At 42.1% G+C, this 21,960-nt stretch overlaps 5 protein-coding genes across 14 annotated transcripts; 3 read left to right on the forward strand and 2 right to left on the reverse strand.

Moving 5' to 3' along the window:
- The first annotated feature begins 2,216 nt into the window (after positions 1-2,216).
- LOC4331331 (UPF0548 protein At2g17695) lies at positions 2,217-5,022 on the forward strand. Of its 5 annotated transcripts, none has more exons than XM_015777526.3 (4): positions 2,237-2,628; positions 3,691-3,978; positions 4,055-4,265; positions 4,412-4,870. In XM_015777526.3, exons 1-4 carry the CDS (start codon positions 2,582-2,584, stop codon positions 4,607-4,609), a joined length of 744 nt encoding a protein of 247 aa, XP_015633012.1. In that variant the 5' UTR covers positions 2,237-2,581; the 3' UTR covers positions 4,610-4,870. The 5 variants fall into 5 exon arrangements, with proteins under 5 accessions (NP_001410833.1, XP_015633012.1, NP_001410832.1 ...); NM_001423903.1 differs by having other exon boundaries at positions 2,267-2,628; positions 3,700-3,978; positions 4,412-5,022; NM_001423902.1 differs by lacking the exon at positions 2,237-2,628 and adding an exon at positions 3,068-3,207 and having other exon boundaries at positions 3,700-3,978; positions 4,412-4,872.
- Positions 5,023-7,354: 2,332 nt separating this feature from the next.
- LOC4331332 (cyclin-dependent protein kinase inhibitor EL2-like) lies at positions 7,355-8,116 on the forward strand. Its single transcript, NM_001423899.1, has one exon. The coding sequence runs from the start codon at positions 7,413-7,415 to the stop codon at positions 7,731-7,733; it is 321 nt and encodes a 106-aa protein (NP_001410828.1). The 5' UTR covers positions 7,355-7,412; the 3' UTR covers positions 7,734-8,116.
- A 356-nt stretch (positions 8,117-8,472) lies between these two features.
- LOC4331333 (phosphoglucan phosphatase DSP4, amyloplastic) lies at positions 8,473-13,695 on the reverse strand. 6 transcript variants are annotated; one of them, XR_010740247.1, is made up of 15 exons: positions 13,523-13,695; positions 13,355-13,409; positions 13,205-13,249; positions 12,940-13,042; positions 12,127-12,203; positions 11,962-12,038; positions 11,415-11,495; positions 10,950-11,082; positions 10,461-10,520; positions 10,170-10,226; positions 9,956-10,051; positions 9,696-9,755; positions 9,215-9,318; positions 9,002-9,132; positions 8,473-8,851 (listed from the first exon to the last, which is right to left on the reverse strand). XR_010740247.1 is itself a non-coding variant. In XM_015776066.3 (15 exons), exons 1-14 carry the CDS (start codon positions 13,546-13,548, stop codon positions 9,004-9,006), a joined length of 1,107 nt encoding a protein of 368 aa, XP_015631552.1. In that variant the 5' UTR covers positions 13,549-13,695; the 3' UTR covers positions 8,473-8,851; positions 9,002-9,003. The 6 variants fall into 6 exon arrangements, 4 of the variants coding, with proteins under 4 accessions (XP_015631552.1, XP_015631551.1, XP_066164986.1 ...); XR_010740246.1 differs by having other exon boundaries at positions 8,473-8,897; XM_015776066.3 differs by having other exon boundaries at positions 9,215-9,322.
- A 2,498-nt stretch (positions 13,696-16,193) lies between these two features.
- Positions 16,194-19,026, forward strand: LOC4331334 (probable glucuronosyltransferase Os03g0107900). The gene is made up of 3 exons (NM_001423906.1): positions 16,194-16,866; positions 17,409-17,653; positions 18,068-19,026. The coding sequence occupies exons 1-3, from the start codon at positions 16,291-16,293 to the stop codon at positions 18,534-18,536; spliced, it is 1,290 nt and encodes a 429-aa protein (NP_001410835.1). The 5' UTR covers positions 16,194-16,290; the 3' UTR covers positions 18,537-19,026.
- Positions 19,027-19,938: 912 nt separating this feature from the next.
- On the reverse strand, positions 19,939-21,781 carry LOC4331335 (arsenate reductase 2.2-like). The gene is made up of 3 exons (NM_001423905.1): positions 21,627-21,781; positions 21,407-21,545; positions 19,939-20,371 (listed from the first exon to the last, which is right to left on the reverse strand). Exons 1-3 carry the CDS (start codon positions 21,707-21,709, stop codon positions 20,201-20,203), a joined length of 393 nt encoding a protein of 130 aa, NP_001410834.1. The 5' UTR covers positions 21,710-21,781; the 3' UTR covers positions 19,939-20,200.
- Positions 21,782-21,960: the final 179 nt, after the last annotated feature.

Raw genomic sequence — 21,960 nt, forward strand, 5'->3', positions numbered from 1 at the left:
GTGCCGCTGACTTTGTTCTTGTTCTATAATATGCCATTGAGTTTATTAAGTTCTACAGCATGTCATTGTATTTTGCTTAAATTCTATAATATACCATCGCCATCCATTTAGATTCCGTTAGTACTGTATAATTTTGTCCTAATGATTGAAATATCCCTAGGACAAAAATTTCCAAAATTTGGCCGAAAATTCCGAAATATCATATTATAAACTAGGTAGAGAAGTTGCCCATCTCAAACTCTTTAAGTTTTACAATCTGTGTGATAAAATTGTACAATGCTAACGGAGGCTAACTAGACGACGATGGTATACTATAGAAGTTAAGCAAAATACGATGCCATATTAGAACTTGACAAACCCAATGACATATTGTAGAGTAAGGACAAAATCAGTGACTCACAGTGGATTGTCTCTGTTTTTTATGGTTGTTCAGTTAACTACCTATCTACTATGAAGCTGCATTTTTAGAAAAAGTTAAATCTTATACTATAAGTCCATATCTTACACATTAAATTACATACACTTATAATATAATTTTCAAATTATAAAATGCCCTATTCTCATTTTATAGGAGAACTATGGAAAAATGATGTATTATCTATTTAATTATGAGAAATATATTAGTCCAAATCAACATATATGTAGAAAATAAAAAACAATATGAAAGAATTACGGAAATACGTACTAATGTAGTTATCATATATAATACAATGAGAAAAGAAGACCATAGTCAAATGCTTTATTATTGAGCAAAAATGATGGTATTATTTTTATCATCTTTTAGAGGAATCTATCTAAATATAGTTAATCAGCCCGTGTTAGTAGAAGCATGTATCGTCATGCATCAACATATCATGAGATTATTAGTTATAGCTAAGTACACCGGCGTAATCATACTTAGCATATCACGAGACTATCGGGTAATGGACAATTATCTTTAATTGTGCTAGAGAAAAAATATCATACTTAGCATATCACGAGACTATCAGGTAATGGACAATTATCTTTAATTGTGCTAGAAAAAAAAAGTACTCCCTTCGTCCCATAAAAAACCAACTTAGGACTGGATGTGACACATCCTAGTAAAACGAATCTAGACATGCATATGTTCAGATTTGTTGTACTAGAATGTGCCACACCAGTTCTACATTCGTTTTTTTGGAACAAAAGGAGTAAATTACAATCCATACTATGTATTCTAAAAAATTCTTACAAATTTTCATATAATGTTGTCCTTTAACCATTTTCATTTACACAATAGCTAACTTTACATTTTAATTTGGACCACCATATTTTATCCATCTCCAAGTCCGGTGACTCAGTAATCACGTCGCACATTAACTCTCTCTCTCTCTCTCCATTTTCTTCTTTCATCTGACAGTTGGATAACCGATAGATCTAGCAAGAAAGAGCCCGGATATAGCGCCTTCGCTCTTCGTCGGGTCAGCTCCTGCCTTCCAAAGTCCCTGCAAGCCCGACATCTCCGACCTCAATTGCAATCATAACAATAGTGTGCATCATGATAGGGGAGGAGAAAAAGACTTGTCGGTTACTAGAGGTTAAGGCTGCGCATGTAAGGCAAAGGGGAGGAACGATGGTAGCTCATGGAGAAAGAGCGGTGATGGCGGTGCGTAGAGTGACAGTTAGCAGTTGCAGGTGGTATGAGGAATTTGTCGTCGACACAATCTTTTAATTTTTTTCCTAAGTATTGATGATGCGTGGGTCACCAGTTATATAAAGAAATAGCTTTTAAAATATTAGCTTGCCCTAAAATAAGTGTCAAAACTTTTGACCGTCCGTCTTTGAAAAGTTTATGAAAAAATTAAAATAAATTAGTCACACGTAAAATATTATTCATGTTTTATCATCTAATAACAATAAAAATACTAATCATAAAAAATTTTAAATAAAAAAAAGTTAAACGCCGGATGTAAACCGTAATAAAAAACTACACTTAATTTGGGACGGAGGGAGCGGTAAATAAAAATATGGAGATAAGGGCGGAGTATCGCTACTTGAGATAAAGAAAAAGAAAGAGAAAATTCGATCTATAGCACAGAAAACAAGCAGGTACCAAAAAATAGCACATAAAGTTTACACTTTCGATTAGAAGCACATGTCATCTATTTTTCTTCGATCCGTAGCACTTCCGTCACATTTTGAGCAAACGGTGTTAGTTCTAGCGTAAAGAAATTTCATGTCGGACTAATTTGCCCAGCTCATCTCCTTCCTTCTCATCCCCATCTCCACTCACTCCCCAAACCCAATTTCCTCCCCGTCACGAGCAAGGCGCGAGCCCGGCCGCGAGCGTCGAGCAAGCAGCGCTCCACCATCGTCTCCCCTCCGCCCGCCGTTGTCTCGATCCCCTCTGCTCGTCGCATGCCGCTGTACCAAACAAACCACCATCTGTCACCGTCTCTTCTCCTCCCCGCTTCACCAATCAATCCAAACCCTAGAGCAATACCCCTTGCTGGAATCGCTCGCACCCTAGAGCTCCAGTTCCCACCCCAGCCACGGCGGATCAGGGGCAGTCTGGTCTGCTGCCGCAGCGATATCGTGCGCCCCGGATTTGAGAGTTCCAATGCCGATTTCGTACGTGGTCGTGGTCCCTGGGTGGATTATTGGACAGTGAGATTCTTCTCTACTGACTTTGATTTGTTTTCTTTGATTTTGCTTCCCGGATGATGTTGGATGTGGTTCGTGTTCAGGAACCTTTGCGCCAAGGCTTCGGTTTTGCGTGGTTCTTGGATCCGGTTAGAGTAGGTTGTGGTTTGTGTCGGCCGTCACGCCATCCGTCCTCATGGTCGCGCAAACCAGCAGCAGTTGTTGTCATTTTTCCGCTGAGTGTGATGCCTCTTCTCACGGCCAAACCAGTCACGAATGCTATACAGATAGAACCAAGGGCAAATCGGTCTTTCTCCGTACGAACTCACGGCTAAACACTTGATCTGAGCAGCAGCAGTGACGGAAGTGCTACCGATCGAAGAAAAACAAGTGGCCAATGCTTCTAGTCGAAAGCGGGAAGTTTCCATGCTATTTTTTGGTTACCGACTTGTTTTCTATGCTATAGATCGAATTTTCTCAAAAAGAAACCTCTCGTTGTCTCCTCCGCTCCTTGCCTCCTTGCGCCGCCGCCAAGACGAGTGGCGGCTGAACAAGGGAGGGCCGGGCGGCGATCTCCATCGCAGCGGAGGGGAGGGGATCCTGGTGCGTCTTCTTTCTGATTCATCTCTCTCTCTCTCTCCCACCCCACCGGGACTGGAATTTGCGGGATTGCGTTCGTAAACCCTACTAGCTTCTCTTCTAGATCTTCTCCTCCTCCTTAATTTGATAGCCTTAAACCTCTCTTAAATAAATAATTCAAGTAATAACAGTTTGTTTGTTCACCCAAAAGTTTGGGGGTTCAACTGAACCCCCATGTCCCAAGTTGGATCCGCCCCTGTGTCGAGGTCTTGGTGGTGGTGGGTACCATTTCAGAATCAAACCTCATTTCCCATGCATAAAATAGTATGTATAGTGTGTTTACTTAATTTTAGGAGAGAAATAGAATGCTCCATTCACACATACTAGCACTCATTTTGTCATCAGTAATGGAGATGTCATCACTACTACTCCCCATGCCATGCAAAATAAATATCCATATTACCGTTTCATTGCCCACATTATGATCTTTAATTCGGAAATAATAAGGCATTGCAGCGAGAAATCCATGGCATGGGGAGGTCTCTTCTTGAGCTTCAGCCGTCCCTCACAGGACCAACAGAAGTCATGCCTTTCAGCTGCTGGTGGTTTCAACTATGATGCGCCTCTCCATGGTGCCTCAAGACCAAAATCAGTAGCTAAATTGACTGCGGGAGATACTGAAGCAAGTGACAAAGCGCTTGTCGAGCGCGGCTTCTTCGTGAACCGTTCACGTGTTCTGGTTGGCTCTGGCACTACCACCTTCAACCATGCCAAATCCGCGCTTCTCTCCTGGAAGTAAAGCCCAAGAACTACAAATTTTGTTATGTTGTTCATCTGGTCTCCATAACCAAGCAAACTGGTGTATATCTAGGCATTTGGCACTAGGCTGGGCAAATGTGGAACCCGACACACCGGTGAAGGCTGGAACAAGGTTCTGCATTTGTTACAAGGAGCTGATCCCTTGGGTCATGTTGCCCCTCCAGATTGCCTATGTGACCGATGGCAATGGAGGCAACTCCTCAGGCCATGGAAAAGGCTGCGTTTTTGCTTATGGTAGCGGCACTCTACAAGGCCATCTGCTGGTACGCCTGCCTCCTAATCTCATCAAGTAACAATGAAACATTGTAGTACTCACTACTCAGTAATGTAAAATGTTCAGAATGCAGTGCAGAGTTGCAGGTGTTTTTTTACTGAATGAGTTGGATGATCATATTTTGATGGTTTGCAGGCAGGGGAGGAGAGGTTCTCGGTGCAGCTGGACGAAGACGATCAGGTGTGGTACGAGGTGATGTCCTTCTCGAAGCCAGCACACATCCTGTCCAGCCTCTGCTACCCGTACGTGCAGCTGAGGCAGAAGCATTTCGCGCATCAGTCAGGGCAGGCACTGCTCAGGCATGTTGCCAGCCGCTCCAGGGACACACGGTGATCGACTTCGTCTGCAGATTTGATCTTTTCTTCAGGAGTAGTCTTCGCATGTTGTGAGTGAGCCTGCTTGTATGTTCCTGTATCTATGTCCGAATCTGCTCCTGAGAGCATTATTAGTTTGTAGTTTGAATTTTTGAGCTCAGGGTAATTATTTAGCATTTGTGCTTTGTTGTTAAGTTTTAGATCAAATTGAGGTGTTATGGTGATGTAAATTCAGATTTCCATGGTTTGTTACTAAATCAAAAGGAAGAATGAAAGATAAGCACAAGAGGAACCCCACAGTTCCACGGAACAGGTAGAAGAGACGTCTTGCACCAGGCAAACGCCCCTTGTTTATAGTGATGAGAGTATGGATTATCTGTTTGTCCCCTTTACCATGGTAGTAGAGTACTCAATGGATTAGCAACTTTTTCCATGTCTGTCACTGTCACTAGAAGAAGCTTTGCTAGTGCAAGTGTTATCTGAGTTGAGCAGACTTGCAGCAGCAACTGCTGCTTGATTTTCATTTCATTTTATTGCCTTCATTATTGGTCAGCTTAGCGTTAAGCATTCAAGCATAGCCTCTGCTCATCAGAGGAAAGAGAAAGATGATGTCAAAATTTATGCATGTTTGCTGGCCTGCACATTAGTGCACTGTATATTGTTCTGTCTGTCCACCCATAAAGTTTAAATACAAACTTCAGTCCTTTTTCATCACATTAACCTGTTATACACACATAACTTTTCAGTCACATCATCTTTAACTTCAACCAAAATCTAAACTTTGTGCTGAACTAAACACAGCCAAAAAGAAGAAGAAAGCGTCCTCCCCTCCACGCAAGCAAGCAAAAAATAAAAAAAATAAAAAATTCCGCGCACGCTTGCCGCAATCCCGCTCCGGGATTCCTTGCGTTTTTCACATTTTCTTTTCCTTTTCTTTCACGCGCACCGCTCCGGTTATCCCGTTCCTGGATTATTATTACTACTTTTTTTTTGTTTGCCTTCTTTATCTGGGAGTATATCTTAATTAATTATGGAGATACTCTTTAGTAGTATTTTCATTTTATGCGCACGGTTGGTGTAATGAAATCCCGTTTGGAAACCAATTTCTGTTCTTTTTCTATTAACCTCATCAGGCGTCCCACGTTGGTGGGGATGTCGCGTTCCGATCCCGATGCACAAACACAAGTAATCAACGGCGGAGAAACGAAGCCGATTGGAATTATCAGGTTTGGCTGGTACCCTCCTGGTACTTAGCTGGCTCAACACAACAGACACGCTGAGAGGGAGTAGTTATGTCGTAATCTTAATGCAACGGTTATGTAACTGTTTATCAATTTTAGATAGAGATTTACAAACAGAATTCAATAATTGTGTACTCTTTATCTTTGGTTGGTAGTCTTTAGTTTGCTTTTTCTTCACAGTTGGTGTCCTCTTTTTTGTGTGTCAACCTTTTTATTTTTGTGTGTTACGTTGTAATAATTGGTTGTAACTCGTTGAGTAAAGGCCAGGATATTCTATTTCATTATAAAAAAAAAGAGCTGCAAGTTAATAAACAGCTTGAGTATATTTTATATATATTTGAGAAATTACTGTATTGGGATTTGATAGAATATATATATATTTTATTTTGTATTAGTACGTGTGGAATGAGTAAAAAATAAAGGAAGGAGTATTTAGGTGTGATTAAATGGTTAATGATTGATGAAAAATTGGCAGGTGCAGGTGTCCCAACCCAAGCCAAGCGAACGAGGATGATACTCTAGTACAGTGGAGTATCTGGCAGGATTAGGCAAAGTACAGTGGTTGTCGATGAGAAAGACAAATAAAGCCGGCCGCCTGTATACTTGCGATTGTCGCCCCCCGCACCGCACCTAAATTGATTGATTATTAATTTAACTGCCGCTCGCTAAACTGTAGTGCTCCGTAACATGTAGTTTGTGGCATTTTCCTGCACCGAATAATAATACTAACAATAGTGATACACTATCATTAGTACACCTCCAGATGGGTTAGTCCTACATGAGCATGGGATGCAAAGCAGCAGATGGTTTTGTGAATGCAGTCATCATATAATAAATAAACGTGCAATAATTGAGGAGGAAGCATGCAGCTTCCTCCTTCCTACTACAGGAAAGCAGATAGACAGACGGCGAGGCCCAGTTTGCAGGTTGCAGGGCAAAACACACAGGTTCGCTGACAAGTGAGATCGATCGTCGGTGAGGTGCCGTGGGTCATTTTTTGTGTCTGTGAGCTTATCTTCTTGTCCAGCATGAGAAGCTTAGCTGGACCTACATCCAATCCAACACCACACCACACCATTTTTTTACTATGTACTCATAGGGTTATTTTGTTTTCTGAGAGAGGGAGAGAATGAGAGGAGACAAGCATGTTGGCAGGACACCTTTTAGTAACTTTTATATAAAAAGTTGTTTTTTACAAAATACACTTTTTAGCAATTTAGAAAAGATGCTAACATAAATTAAGATAAAATTTGTATCTTAATGGGAGGAAAAAAAGGGTGTTAGCTGCTGAAAAGTTCCTCCTTGCTTACTTTACCTTCTGCTTCCTTTCCTTGCTAGGGAAGAAGAAGAAGAGGAAGCTGTGGGTCAGGTGGGTTTCCGCCCATGAGGAGTGGGGTCTCTCGGTTTCCTTCCTTCCTTCCTTCCTTCCTTCCGGTGCACTGCACGCGTCTTCTCCATTTCCCATCACATTTCACACGCCCGCACCGCCATTCCCCTCTACAAATACCTCCTCCACCTTCCCCTTTTCCTCCCTTCTCACACTCCAATCCATCCTCCCTCTCCACCCTCCAGGCTCCAGCTATGTCCGCCTCGCCCGAGTTCTACAGGCCCTCGCCGCCGGCCTTCTCGCCCTCCTGCGCCGCCGGTACCAGTACCACGGAGGTCGACGAGTACAGCTGCTGCCGGACGCCAACGCCGGGAATCAGGGAGCCAGCCACCTGCCCGCCGGCGCCCCGGAAGCCCAGGCCGGTGGCCTGCAGGAAGCTCCTCTTCGACCCAGCTCAGCAGCAGGGGAAGGGGAAGGCCATCAGCCTGCGTCTCGACGAGCTGGAGCGCCTCTTCCGCCCCATCACCAATAATGCCAACCTTCACCTCCAAACCAACAAGCCCACCCATACCTGACCTCACTGCACTTCAACTTCATTCATCCGAGTGCATACTAGTACTATTATATACTAAATGCTTCTTCTTCTTCTTCTTTGGATAATCAATCTCTTTTCGCTTTAATTTCCTCTTACTACTAGGATTAGTAGTAGTAGGATTTTAGTCTAGGAGTAATCGTTACCGCCACGAGCTGCAGTGTTGTATTTGTATGTATGTATGTATCAGCAATCAAGCCAAGCTTCACGTAAGATCGAGCAGTGATTTCAGTCAGTATGTATGCTCAAAATGATTTAGTTGTACAATGAATCAAAAGCTTAATTTGCTTACACTTATGTAGTATACTCCTGTCTAATGATAAAATTATTACTATTAATTGGACTACTTCCCTTCTTAAGACCAAATCTTGGGCGTCCCCATTCCATTTCCAATTCATTATTACACTGTCAAAATTACTTCCTTTTACCCCTTTCGGCCCGGTCAACATAGACTCCCCAGCCAGCCAGCCAGCTTTGACTTCAAACTGGGAGGGGGCCCCGGTGGCGGTGAGGCAGCCAAGAACGGATGACTTTGACGGTTGACTTGCACTCAACCTAGTCTGGACCTTTTGCATTTCAGCAGCATTTCAACCTGGTGGATTGCACACCACCAAACCTGATGCTACTCCAGCTGTGGATTAGGTTGCGGGGGACGACCTAACCCAACAAAGTGGTTCAATTCTGGTCATCAATCATCATGGGAGACCCAGAGACCGACCTCATCACTTCGGGAGCAACTGTCCCAAACAAAATTAATTTGTCTTCCATTCACGAGTCAGCATTAATAACATATATGTTACACAACTTTGTAACCTGTTATGTTAATTAACAGCCCTTATTACAGTCTAACAGCCTTATTAATTCTACCTTGTTATACGGCCACAGTGTTACTATGAGCAAACGCATATTGCTCGTCTTATGCATCGTTTGTTTACAGCGACGACTCGTGATTACTCATGAGTAAACCATTTACAGGGTTGATTTGAACTAATTAATTAATAGTATTGACATGGCGACCCAAGATGATAACATTTGGAAGCTCCGTCTACTCTGTTCATCGGGAAGCTCCATGATCTGTTGTTGATCATCAGCAGGTCTTCCCTGTTGCACAGCGAGCCCAAAACGAGTCGATAATCCAATGTCAATTCTGCAGATTAGTGCAGTCCAATCCGAATGATATGTTCATGCATAAGCATAATCAGCAAAACCCCTGCAACACAATACTAGTAGTCTGAATAAATTTCAACTTACCTCTATCGCTCAACGTACTGTTCCAAGTACTCTCTAATCATCAGCCTTTCCTCCTTCGTAAGATCGGGATTTTGACCAGTCAAACGCTCCCTTAATTCTCTCTCTTCATCGCTGGTACCATCCCTGGAGACCTGCAATGAAGACGTCAAGTTACGTTATCCTATCCAACACGTCCACAGATACAGGGAACTAGGGAGCTGGGAAGTAACTCACCTGGACGTAGTTATTCACATGGCCATCAGCATTTGCTTTGGTCTTCTTCTCATTGTCATTGCACACCCATTTGCCGTCCACTATATATTTGTATTCATACCTTCCTTCCTTCGGGAAACACAAGGCAAATGTATAAGGAAAAGTGAGTGTGAAGTTAGCTACTGTAAAATCGAGTCCAACTGTGTAACAGATATGGCAAATCAATAACTGTAAAGGGAAAGGACCAAAACGATTGCCTCCAGTGTCAACATATGAGATTAGGATATCCCAAATACGGTTCAAACTAAGGTTCTCTAGTTACAGTCTTTCAGAACCCTCGGTTCAAATCCTCAAGTATTCCTCAAACGTAAAGACTTTTAGATGATCCAACTAGAAGTTACACGTTGGTGGCATCCGGCATCTACTATACAAGCACTAGAATGATGAGTGATAAAAAATAAAGTCTAGAAATTGATAATATAATGCTGATTTTGATACTCACAGGCAACTCCCTCTCAAGATACCAAGCTCTTTTCTCCTTGTTGTATGTCAAAGGAATTATCTGAGTAAGCAGAACAAATGCAAATCATAAACAGGAAATCAATTAAGAATGCCTTCTGCAAAAAAAAAAAAGGTGCTAACACCACAGTTAGCTTCTATTACACTGGAAAGTAAACTTAAAAAAGTTCTTTAAAAAAAACTCCACCGAGTGGATGAGTTTTCGACATTAATATATCTACCATAGTTGGCACAAAAGCATACCTGTCCCCACCCGACATCAAGCCCAGAAATTTCAACAGAAGAACAACTATCACTTTCCCACTTCAAAGTGATGGAATTCTTTGATAAGCCTGTCAGCTAAACATTAAGAGAGTCATCACTTAGCACAAAATTGTACAAGCAGTGCCTTTTATCTTAACCATCATAACTACACACTGAGGGAAAAAAAAAGAAATATTGGTGAGTGTTCACTTACAATGTCAGCAGTAGCCAATTTAATGGCTTCCAACTTTGGAAAGCAAGCTCGTTTACTCTGCAGAAGAAACATATGTTCAGGGGAAGCAAGTAGCATAGTAACATAACTAGTAGCAATGTGGTAACAGGACACCAGACCACCAACAGACTTTACTTTGTAAGATAGTTGTGAGAGATGTACACACAGGCAACCTGTTGGTATCCATTGGTATTACCAGTGCACACAAATTATAAAAACAAAATTATTTTCCCACACACATTGTTTTGTACTGTTCTAAACAGTATAAGATACCTGTAGTAGCTGATGCCCTTCATTAAGACTGTAGCCAAGAATCCAGAACATATACGCCAACTGAAAATTTATATAATGGTATCAGGATCAGAATATTGCTGCTCTCAAGATAATGGACACCATCAAATCATAGAGGATCCTGATACTATAATCATCAATCCAGCGTGAAACTTGGACAGGCATCAGCAATATCATGAGAGTGAAAGTCAGTTGTGATACTATTGGATTATTTAAGTACTATAACATTGTGCAAATAGAACAATTTACCGACTATACCTGTGATGATTATGTTATAGTCTAGGACTCACTAGACACTAGTTAATGTTCATTATTTGGGAATGTATATATGTGTTTTCCATTTTTCTTCCCTTTTTGTGGGTGGGCCAACAACTAACTGAACAGGAAAGAAGAAGACAATATTATAATGTAAACCTAAACCTATTATAAGAATTCTTGGGAAACAAAAAAGAAAAGACCATGGAAACCTACTGTCACAGCAGGAGCTCTCCCAAGTCCAGCGGTACAGTGTATATATGTTACCCCACCATTATGGTTGACAAGCTTGTGCAGTTTGCTAATCACAGCAGGAAGCCTCAATCGCAAATCAAAAGCATCAAAATCCCTGGTGTAATTAAACATTATGCCACTTTAAGACTTTGAAAATATGGACAGAACAGACAATGGAAAAGGCATTCAAGTCAATGCAGGAAAAGTTACATTTGACAAATAAATGCTGATTCAAGGAAAGATGAATCATCTATTCCAAAAATAGAAGAGCATAGGAATTATAATTGGAAAGAGAAGGGGGAAAAGAGATAGACGTTCAGATCATGCCATCTTGTAGACATTATTAATGAAAATAAAGGGATTTCTATTGCATTTGACATAGACTACACCAAATCACCAAAATTCTTAGTTTCTCAAAGTAAAACGAAGTTATAGAACTTTAGGTACCTAATTTCGGCACGACAGTGCTCTATATCTTTACATTGTAGACAATATTCTTGAATGGCACAGATGTCAACTCCAAAATATCTGAACTGGTTAAGGATGGAATACAACTATTCACTGAAAGAACACATTGGGCAGCAATGGAAACAACAAGCAACTATGCTGTCAGTATAAAATAGAACTATTTTTATGAGATGTACAATATGCATTGTGCTGAATATCATAGCTGCAGAAGAAGTACAGTAGCAGGGAAGTGAGGAGCAAATGTAATTGTTCAATAGAATTATGGTTATTGTCCAATAGCACAGTAACATAATTAGGAAGAAGGCATGCTGACATAAAAGCACTCCCTATTCCAATAGTTATTTTGATAAAAAGCCATCACCAGAATTTTATAATTCTCTTCGATATAGTTGGTGTGATTCACAGTAAGTGACAGCATACATTTCAAGAATCAAGAGGCTCAAATTCTCTAAACCAGGCAACATAATTGGCATGCTCCTTTCTTTTTATAAGCATGATGAGAAAAAAAAATCAATAATAGGGATACTCAAGGTCTGGATCTTGCTGCAGGCAGAATACTGTTTTTACACCAATGTCCCTAAGTTTATCAACATCAAGTGGGCTCTGCACATGAATGCAGCTAATCAGACAGAGTTAAGAAGTGTTTTTTTTTCCTTCTGTAAATTGGTTGAGATAGATGATATTTGAGAACCTGTAAGCAGGAGCCCACGATCAAGTCTGGGCGTATGAAATTGTAGTTCATTCCAAGCTCATGTCTATACGTCAACACTAGAAATGATTTAGAAAAAAAGGAAATGATCTCAGGAGTGATCAATGATAGACAGTAATCCAGTAAAAGCTTAGTGAATAGTACAAGCCTGTCCATAAATATGGTCACAACCATTGTCCTCAAAGAAATAATATTTCAACTGTTCGGTGTAAACTATAAAGTTGTATGAAAATCTTAAGACAATGGACAAGCAAGAATACTTTTAAGATAAAAATCAGTGGCAGAACAATGTTTGTACACATGACTAATGCACCCTCTGCAAGGTCAATTGTTGGAAGAAGGGGAAGGTAAGAGTAAGAAAAAAAATTGTGAATGCGTCGTGACTTGTTCATGAGGAATGGAGAAAAATGACACATAAATGCTACTTCCTCCATTTCACAATGTAAGTCATTATAACATTTCTCACATTCATATTGATGGTAATGAATCTAGATAGGTATATATGTCTAGATTCATTACCATCAATATGAATGTAGGAAATGCTAGAATGACTTATATTGTGAAACGGAGGGAGTAAGTAAAACAAGCATGTGAGTTTGCACCGACAGACACAAAAACACACCGGTGGCACAACACTTTGATGGTGACATCTACATGATGTTAGTGCATTTCCCCATTTATCATCTGGGTAAGGAACCATTAAAGTCAGCGAGCAGCAGGTCGAGTACAATCCGACAAGTCGTGGTACAGCTAACATGTAGTATTGATTGCAGGTAAGGCATAATGGGTCTTTACCTGCTCCCATAGCTTGCGTCATGTTGGTGCTGTACGTATCGGATTTCTCCGTGCCCGCCTCCACTGCGCCACTCTCGGCGCTAGAAGTAGACGCCCCGGATGCCTGGAATGTTTACAGGACAAGGTTTACACAATGGGGTGAAACATGCAGGCTGCACTGCAGCGGATTCTATCATATGATAATTATTATTGTCGGGGATTTGACGAGTTAACTGCCTCTAATCTCGGGTAGATCAATTCATATGCAGGTGAAGGGAATGCTTACGGTTTTGACAGTGTTTGATCGGCGACTCCCGCCACGAACCATCGTCTAGTCATCATGGACATCAAAAAGAGGAACAAATAAGGGAGCCGATCCATCAATAATAGGGGAAAAAACAAGGACGTGAATGGAATGGAATGGAAGAGGGGTCACCAGATTGAGCGGCGAGGGCCGCCTCATGGACCTGGATCCCACGATTGGAGGCTCCCTGGGCGAAAACGAGGAAATCCAGCAGTGACGAACAGGCGAAACAAGTGTCGAATCGAATCGAAGCGGGGAGGAGGAGGAGGCGCCGGGGCCTCGGCCACCGCACTCACTTACTTGAGCAGGTTCTGGAGGCAGTTCATGGCTTCCCTCCCGTGCCCTGCCCGCGCGGGCGCGACGGCGAGCGAGGACGCCGAGGCCGAGGAGCCCAAAAATATCTCGCGTTGGCGTTGGCGTAGGCGAGTCGAGAAGGAAGGAAGGAGATACTAGATGGCTTTCGCAGTCGCCGCGAAGAGGAGAGAAGAAGGGGGCCGGGGGCGAGACGAGAGGAAGAGGATGTGAGGTGAGGTGGGTGGACCCGGTGTAGTGGGCTGGTGTTGTGTGCGTGTCGCGCGGGTGATGGGGGCGGTTTATAGGCCGTGTCCACGGAGTTGCGATGCTGCGATGGGGATGGTTCGACGTGGACCTTTGGCTCTTAGCTAAATCGAGTGGGCCCCACTTTTAGCCTTTTCCTTTTTGACCCCTTCTACGGAAGTGATCGGACGGCGACGCCTCATGCACGCTACGGCAATCCGACGGCTAGCGCTCGGGACAGCTGGCGCGACCTCCTCCGTTGGTCGGGATCACATCTCCATCTCATCGGTCATCACCATTCACCAACGTGGTTTTCTTGGGACACCGGCGCGTGAGCGTGACGGCATCCATCATGTCCCTCGTCCTACCATTTTCCAGAAAGGAAAAATAAAAAACAATCAGTATCGTCCGTGTAAATTGGTTTCGTGCACTCGTCATCTAATCTAAGAGGGGTGTAAAGTATTAGCGTGTCACATCGGTTATTATACAGGGTATCATATGGGGAGTTCAGACACTAATAAAACTAATTACAAAATCCGTCAGTAAATCGCGAGACAAAATTATTAAGCCTAATTAATCTATTATTAGCAAATGTTTGTTGTAGCACCACATTGTTAAATCATGGAGCACTTAGGCTTAGAAGATTCATCTTGTAAATTAGTCGCAACATGTTCAATTAGTTATTTTTTAGCTTATATTTAATACTTTATACAGGTGTTCAGATGTTCAATGCGACAAAGTGAAAAATTTTAGGGTGGGATCTAAACATGGCCTCATTTATTAACGCAGTTGTTTACACATAATGTTATAACCTTATTAACACGCTCATCAATAGTTGTAGCTAATGTGACGTGTCGTGATAGAGGAAAAGATAAAGACAGTACGTCATGTGAACGTACATCATATAACTAATGGTATAATGATTTTTTTTTATTATGAAAAACCATGGCTCAAAAGAAATATGTTATGCCTTTAAACTTTAAAGCTTTACCATTTCACAACCTCTCAACAAACTTAAGTTACATAGTAGTAACATGTAGTTAGAGAAGCTACCTACATCATGTTCGATAACAGACAATACAACGTGATAGTATTTGGTGGTAATGGATGCACCACTTTACAAAGGCTAACTACTCCTTACAAAATTCTTACAAAGTTTACGCTTTTATGTTATTTGTTGTATGTGATGACACAATTGAGCTACTACCTCTAGTAGAAGTTTGAATTACACGTAGTTATATTAGTTGCTACGACTACATAGCCACAACCAATATAAAGTATCAACGCTGCTAGAAGGCTGTGTTCAGATGAGATGGTTGTGGCTGCATAGCGCAACTGTTGTAGCACTTGCAGTAGATTTTGTGCTGCTAGTACTGTTGATATAGCCAGCAGCAGCCTAACAGTTGCAATATATAGCGCAAGCAAACACATACAAAGTTAATATTTACTCCCTCCGTTTCAAGTCATAACACGTTTTGACATTGCTCAAAGTCAAACTGGTTTAAGTTTGACTAAATTTATAGACAAATATAGTAATGTTTATAATACTAAATTAGTTTCATCAAATCAAAAATTAAATATATTTTCATAATAAATTTGTCTTGGGTTGAAAATGCCATTAATTTTTTTTTACAAACTTGGTCAAACTTAAAGCTGTTTGACTTTGTCCAAAATCAAAACGTCTTATAATCTAAAACGGAGGGAGAAATAGCTAAGGCACAATTTCATATGTCCATGATAGGTATTCCGTTACAATGAACTATGTAAGTATGTGAAAAATCTACTAGAGTAATAAATTCACATATAGATTACCAAATAAATTCTCTAACAAGAATAGGTGTTCGGAAGATGTGAACTCATGGACGAATTTTATCCAAAATAACCGCGGACATATTTTGTCTAAATTACTCCTGTGGAATAAAAGATTAATATATGTGATGCATTATGAAGATAGCATAATAAATTAAGATTTATTAGTTGAAAGGACTTGTTAAATGATCAAAAGATTCATCGGAATAACTAGTGGTAGTGGATTTGTTATCCGATACTCCCTCCATACTCGTAAAGGAAATCGTTTATGATAATGTTTAAGTCAAACGTTATGAATATAAATCATGAATAACTCTCAAGTTGTTGAGTTTGAAAATATAATAGTTATATGAATAGATTTGTTTGAAAAATACTTTCATAAAAGTATACATATATCACTTTTCAATAAATAGTTTTATAGATATAAGAGGTCAAGAGACCGTGTCGCTGTCCAAAACAACTTTCTTTATGAGTACGGAGGGAGTACGACTTTTTTTACGAGTACGGAGGGAGTACATAATAAAGATGACAAGAGGCTGGAATTATGCATACTAGTAGTACTAATTGTGATTATATATGGAGTATTTAATTAAGCATGAACTAAGAACTCACTTAATTAATTATAATCTCTAGTTAGTACAATTAATTAGCGAGAAGAAGGGAAGGGAAGGGAAAGGAAAGGCAGCTGAAGCTAAAAGTCAAGAACAGCGCAGCAACCGCCTATGGCCATGGCCATGAGAGGAGATCCCAAGCAGCGGAGAGCTTCAGCTTCAGCTCCCCACGGCGGCGCCGCCCACCACGTCGCCGACAAGCTCAGGAGGCACTCCACCTTCCTCCTCCTCCTCCTCCTCCTCTGGTTCGCCCTCTCCCTCTACCTCTTCCTCTCCGCCACCCCGCCGCCCCCACGCCCCGCCTTCCTCCCTTCCACTTCCACCCCCCGCCCCGCCCTCCGGATCTACGTCTACGACCTCCCCGCCCGCTTCAACCGCCACTGGGTCGCCGCCGACGCGCGCTGCGCCACCCACCTCTTCGCCGCCGAGGTCGCGCTGCACGAGGCGCTGCTGGCCTACGCTGGCCGCGCCGCGCGTCCCGACGACGCCACCCTCTTCTTCGTCCCCGTCTACGTCTCCTGCAACTTCTCCACCGACAACGGCTTCCCCTCGCTCTCGCACGCCCGCGCCCTGCTCGCCGACGCGGTCGACCTCGTCCGGGCCCAGATGCCCTACTGGAACCGCTCCGCCGGCGCGGACCACGTGTTCGTCGCGTCGCACGACTTCGGCGCCTGCTTCCATCCCATGGTCAGCTTCGATCTCTTCTCCACTGGTTGCGTCTGCGTTAGGCGGACTACTTACTAGATGATGCATGATATTTCTTGAGCTTGTAAGATGCAAGTTGCTTGCTTGCTTCTTGTTGCTATCTATCTAAATGGCATAGGAGCTGTTCGTGATAATCCACTTTGAATTAGGGGTCAATGCCAAGTCCAACCTAGCTCTAGGGCAAGTAATCCAGTTCTTTGATCCCAAATTCAGGCCAATTGAAGATTCATAGGCATCGGCTCTTGCCCTAATTGAGCTTGGCCGAACATATTTCTCACCCCAAGCATCAAAATTCCTCTTTTGCTGTCAATGGAGCTTAGTTCGTTGGGATTGAATTCAACACAGAAGTTCACCATCCATTGCATTGCATGCCTAAGAATCAACTATGCAAAGTCTTCGTCTATGTTCTCACTTGTCGCAACTCACAATGCAACTTAGTTGTTTCAGAATTCACAGTTTTGCTGATCGCCTTCTGATTCAACGAAAACACCCCCACCAAATGAAATTTCAATCTATTTGATCAGGAGGACGTAGCTATTGCGGATGGCATACCGGAATTCCTCAAGAGGTCAATCCTGCTACAAACGTTCGGCGTACAGGGCACTCATGTGTGCCAGGAGGCGGATCATGTGGTAATCCCGCCTCATGTGCCTCCGGAGGTGGCCCTCGAGCTACCTGAGCCAGAGAAGGCACAAAGGGATATTTTTGCCTTCTTCCGGGGCAAGATGGAGGTCCACCCCAAGAACATTAGTGGGCGCTTCTACAGCAAGTAAGCATATACTGCAAACCCTCATTTCGGTTGCTTCATCTAGCAATTATCCCAAATGGGCTAGCAAGGAGATCGTTTTTTGTTTGTGTGTTCCTCAGGTTCTGTCTCACTTTAGTTGTGTCTTCTAAAAACTCCGATCGCATGTTGCTGATTTTAGACTTCTAGATCTGTTCATAACAATATAGCTCAAAAGCAGTCAGTACTACACAGGGCTAATAATAAATATCATGGTTCTGCAATATAAAATGTTATTTCTTTAACTGGTTGGCAAAATTCAAAGACAAACCTTAGGTTGAGGTATCATCCATAACCACTATAGTTTCATCAGTTCCACATATGGATAGCTGAATCCTGAACAGAAAATCAAACTTCATTAGGTCACAGTTACTAGCTCTTACCTTTTACATTCAACAGGAAAGTGAGGACTGAGCTGCTACAAAAGTACGGAAGGAATCGCAAGTTCTACCTTAAGCGAAAGCGGTATGGTAACTATCGATCAGAGATGGCTCGCTCCTTGTTCTGCCTCTGCCCACTAGGATGGGCTCCATGGAGCCCACGGCTCGTGGAGTCGGTTCTCCTTGGCTGCATTCCTGTCATAATTGCCGATGATATACGCCTGCCGTTCCCTTCTGTACTACAGTGGTTAGACATCTCGTTGCAAGTGGCTGAGAAGGATGTTGCAAGTCTTGAGATGGTGCTAGACCATGTTGTAGCGACCAACTTAACTGTAATACAGAAGAACTTGTGGGACCCTGTGAAGCGGAAAGCACTGGTTTTTAACCGTCCGATGGAAGAAGGAGATGCCACATGGCAAGTGCTGAGGGAGCTTGAGATTTTGCTAGACCGTTCTCAAAGGAGGCATGTTGAATCATGGAAGAGGTGAAGACCACAGAGGGGAGGGATCTTTCCCTACTTGCTGAAATGTGGCATGTGATCAGTCGCAGCTGTGACAACAATGACGTGCAGCTTGCACATGCCACTCAACTGACAAAACAAATCAATATTTGATCGACACCATCCATAGCAAGGACCTTCTCCATGAGAAATTCAGAATGCCAGTTTCTCACATTCAATCATATTCTTGAATGGTGAACTGTGTAGTTGGCAATTGACTAAGTAATTTGAATGTGCAATCAGAGAAGCGCATTCTAGGCTAACAAGTTGGCGAGCTCTGTGCAGGGAATTAGTTTATTCTTTATTATTGGGAGAAATGTGAATCTCCTTTTTTTTTCTTGAGAGAGAGAGAGATTAAAATTGTGTTATAGAACGATGATCTGTGAAGGTCTTCGGATATGTTTGCAATGTTGTACTATTGTATACCCAATTCTTTTAAAACAGAAAGGTGTTCTTTTGAACACATGGTATCAACAAAACATAGCAAGGGATCCAGCAGGTCATCAGAATTCTGGACTTGAAGAATTCTAAACTCTGATTCAACACATGATCTCAAAAATTGTTGTCTGAACGCTTTGTTTGGACAAGCTGGGCCAAAGAAAACGATTGGGATCGGGGAAAGAAAATCGGTAGGCACAAAGGCACGCGCTTCGTGTCTCATGATTTGATAATTCCAATTTTTCATTGGCAATAACCACATAAAACCATGTAGCAAAAAGGCACAAATTTCTTTTGCTAAACTCAGAGCAGACAATAACCTGAAAATGTGAAATCTGTGTCGCGATCCTCCTTCCTCTCAGCCTTTATACAGTCTACAGTTTTTAGTCACAACTGAGTTGCAAAACACACCTGCAAATCGGCAATGAACAACACCGGATAACTGCCTCTCAGGTCCAAACAAAGCTGATGATTGGATACTTTTGCTGTATGTGATCCCTTCTATTTCAACATACTGTTGGATTCTACAAAGTTTCTTCCCTTATCAGAGAGAAGTATAAAGCATTACTGCTTGAACACCTCGCCGAATTCTGAGCAAGAGAACTCTTAATCACGATAGTAACAAACTAAGTCTTGCGCAATAACAGTGCATACAACTATTCCCAGCCAGTGAGAAATCCCTCAACTTCATGCGAGCGATATCTATATCAGAGCAATGAAGTTGCCCGATTCAAGCAAGCAAAGTTGTGGTCAAAATAAAATGAAGCAGAAAGTGACACTAGTCTGAACCCTGAATGAACATTCGTCCATTGTAGCCAGGAAAAGGAATTCAAGTCAACGAGTAACTGAAACAAGTGTTACAAATGAAAGATTTGTGATAGAAAAATGAGTCCAGTATACCGAAGGGAACACAAAATTCAGTACAACTTCAGCTAAAAGACACGACATGGATTGACCATAGAATGATTATTTGGAACGGAAGCAGAAGATTTTCAATAATTACCAATGTGGTTTTCAGTTTACATGTCGTGAAGTGACATTAACGGCCACTGAATTGATAGAGCCACATAATAGCACAATTGCGGATCCACCAAAGTGAGATACACGGTTTTTAATGTGCTGTAGTGACCATAAAGCATAAATGGCTACCCTGAAGTCTGCAGGTAGCAACCAAATTTGAAATGCACAGGTAAATGCATAGTTTCATATGGATACTCAAGAGCACACACCCTTGCAAGGAGCGTCCTTGCAGCGGCAAACAGGCCTCCCTGAAAGTTCCCATCCATTAAATCCACGTTCAAGGACCATGATGTTCTTTACATCTGAATCTTCATCAGCCTCTGACAAATAGTCCAGATACATTTGCGCACAAGATGGGCCACGCACCTGCAGGTTTCCAAAAGAAAAAAAAACAGTGGAAGTGTCTTAAATTTTGGTATGAAAGAACACAATTGACCAAAATCCGAATATAGGAGGAAACATAGCACATATGGCTTGGTTTAGGTTTCTTATTGCATTTCCATTGCTGGACAACCGTAAGTGCATTTACCAAGAAGCATAGTTAAGAGTACATCATATTGTTTTATGATGAAAAATTGCAGCTCTTTTCCTGCTTAATACACTGATATGCAAGATTTTTACCTACCTGTGGAAAACTATTGCAGGAACTCAGGTAGAATATTTAAATGGCTAGATTACTGTTTTGGCTAGGAGATAAGGATGAAACATCTGTATTAGAACCCAATACATCCACACCAGCGTTTTATGAGTATTTATTACTACTCCCTCCGTTTCAAAATGTTTGACACCGTTGACTTTTTAGTACGTGTTTGACCATTCGTCTTATTCAAAAAATTTAAGTAATTATTTATTCTTTTCATATCATTTGATTCATTGTTGAATATACTTTCATGTACTCATATAGTTTTACATATTTCACAATTTTTTTTTGAATAAGACGAATGGTTAAACATGTGCTAAAAAGTCAACGGTATCAAACATTTTGAAAGGAGTATATAGTTGCAACCCAGAAAGAGGGAAATAAAAACCATCCTCATGCCACTTGCTGCTACAAACAGGAGATCAACAGAGGAGGAAAGGATATACTGTTTGTTCAAGAGAAACAGAATGTGCAAGAGATAAATTAGAGTTGTTCAAATGGAAAGCAAGCAAGCAACAAAAGATAACTTGAGGACTTGAGTTTCCAAGCCCTTTGATGTCCGCTCTAACTAAATCAGAGAGTTCATGAAGACAAGTTCAACCACAGGCTTGTGAAGCTCAAGTGGGTGGTTGCATGGCAATGGAACATTTTGTGAGATACGAAGCCACCTGATGCTGAGCCGCAGATTGCTTACAAGTGATGTTGAATAATACGAAATGAAGAAAAAACAAAAGAAAAGAAAAGAGAGGAGAGTAGTGAACCTTGCTGAGGGCACAGTGGAAGACGAGGGTTTCCTTGCCCTTGGTGGCCTGGGCCAGCTCCGGCAGCCGCTCCCCGAAGCTGTCGCTGGCGTAATGATGCGAGCCGGCGATGTGCGCGTCGTAGATCCTCTCTTCGTCCCTTCCGCCCAAGGAATTAACCCCAAAACCAAGTCAAGTCAGCACTGGAAAGCAGGCGCACAGCGATCGGCAGCATGGGTACCTGACATCGACGACGGCGATCCGGGGGTCCCGGAGCATGGGGACGAGCTGCGCCGCGGAAACGTAGGAGACGCCCCTCGCCATCGCCGCCGCCGCCGGCCGTGTGAGCGATGGCACTCTGTGTTTGATGGGCCGAGATAGATTTGAGCCCACGATGTAGTAGTTATCTTCTTCGTCGAAAGAAAACTCGGCCCGTTTAATGAATATACGTAGATACTACATAGACGACGCAATTAACTTTTACACATACGTTTATTAAAAAAAATCCGACCCATTATCAAAACGAAGCCTTAATTAGCAAAGCATCATCCATACGTAGTTACCGAAACGAACTC

This window comes from Oryza sativa, chromosome 3 (assembly GCF_034140825.1).
Source record: "Oryza sativa Japonica Group chromosome 3, ASM3414082v1".
Classification (NCBI taxonomy): domain Eukaryota; kingdom Viridiplantae; phylum Streptophyta; class Magnoliopsida; order Poales; family Poaceae; genus Oryza; species Oryza sativa.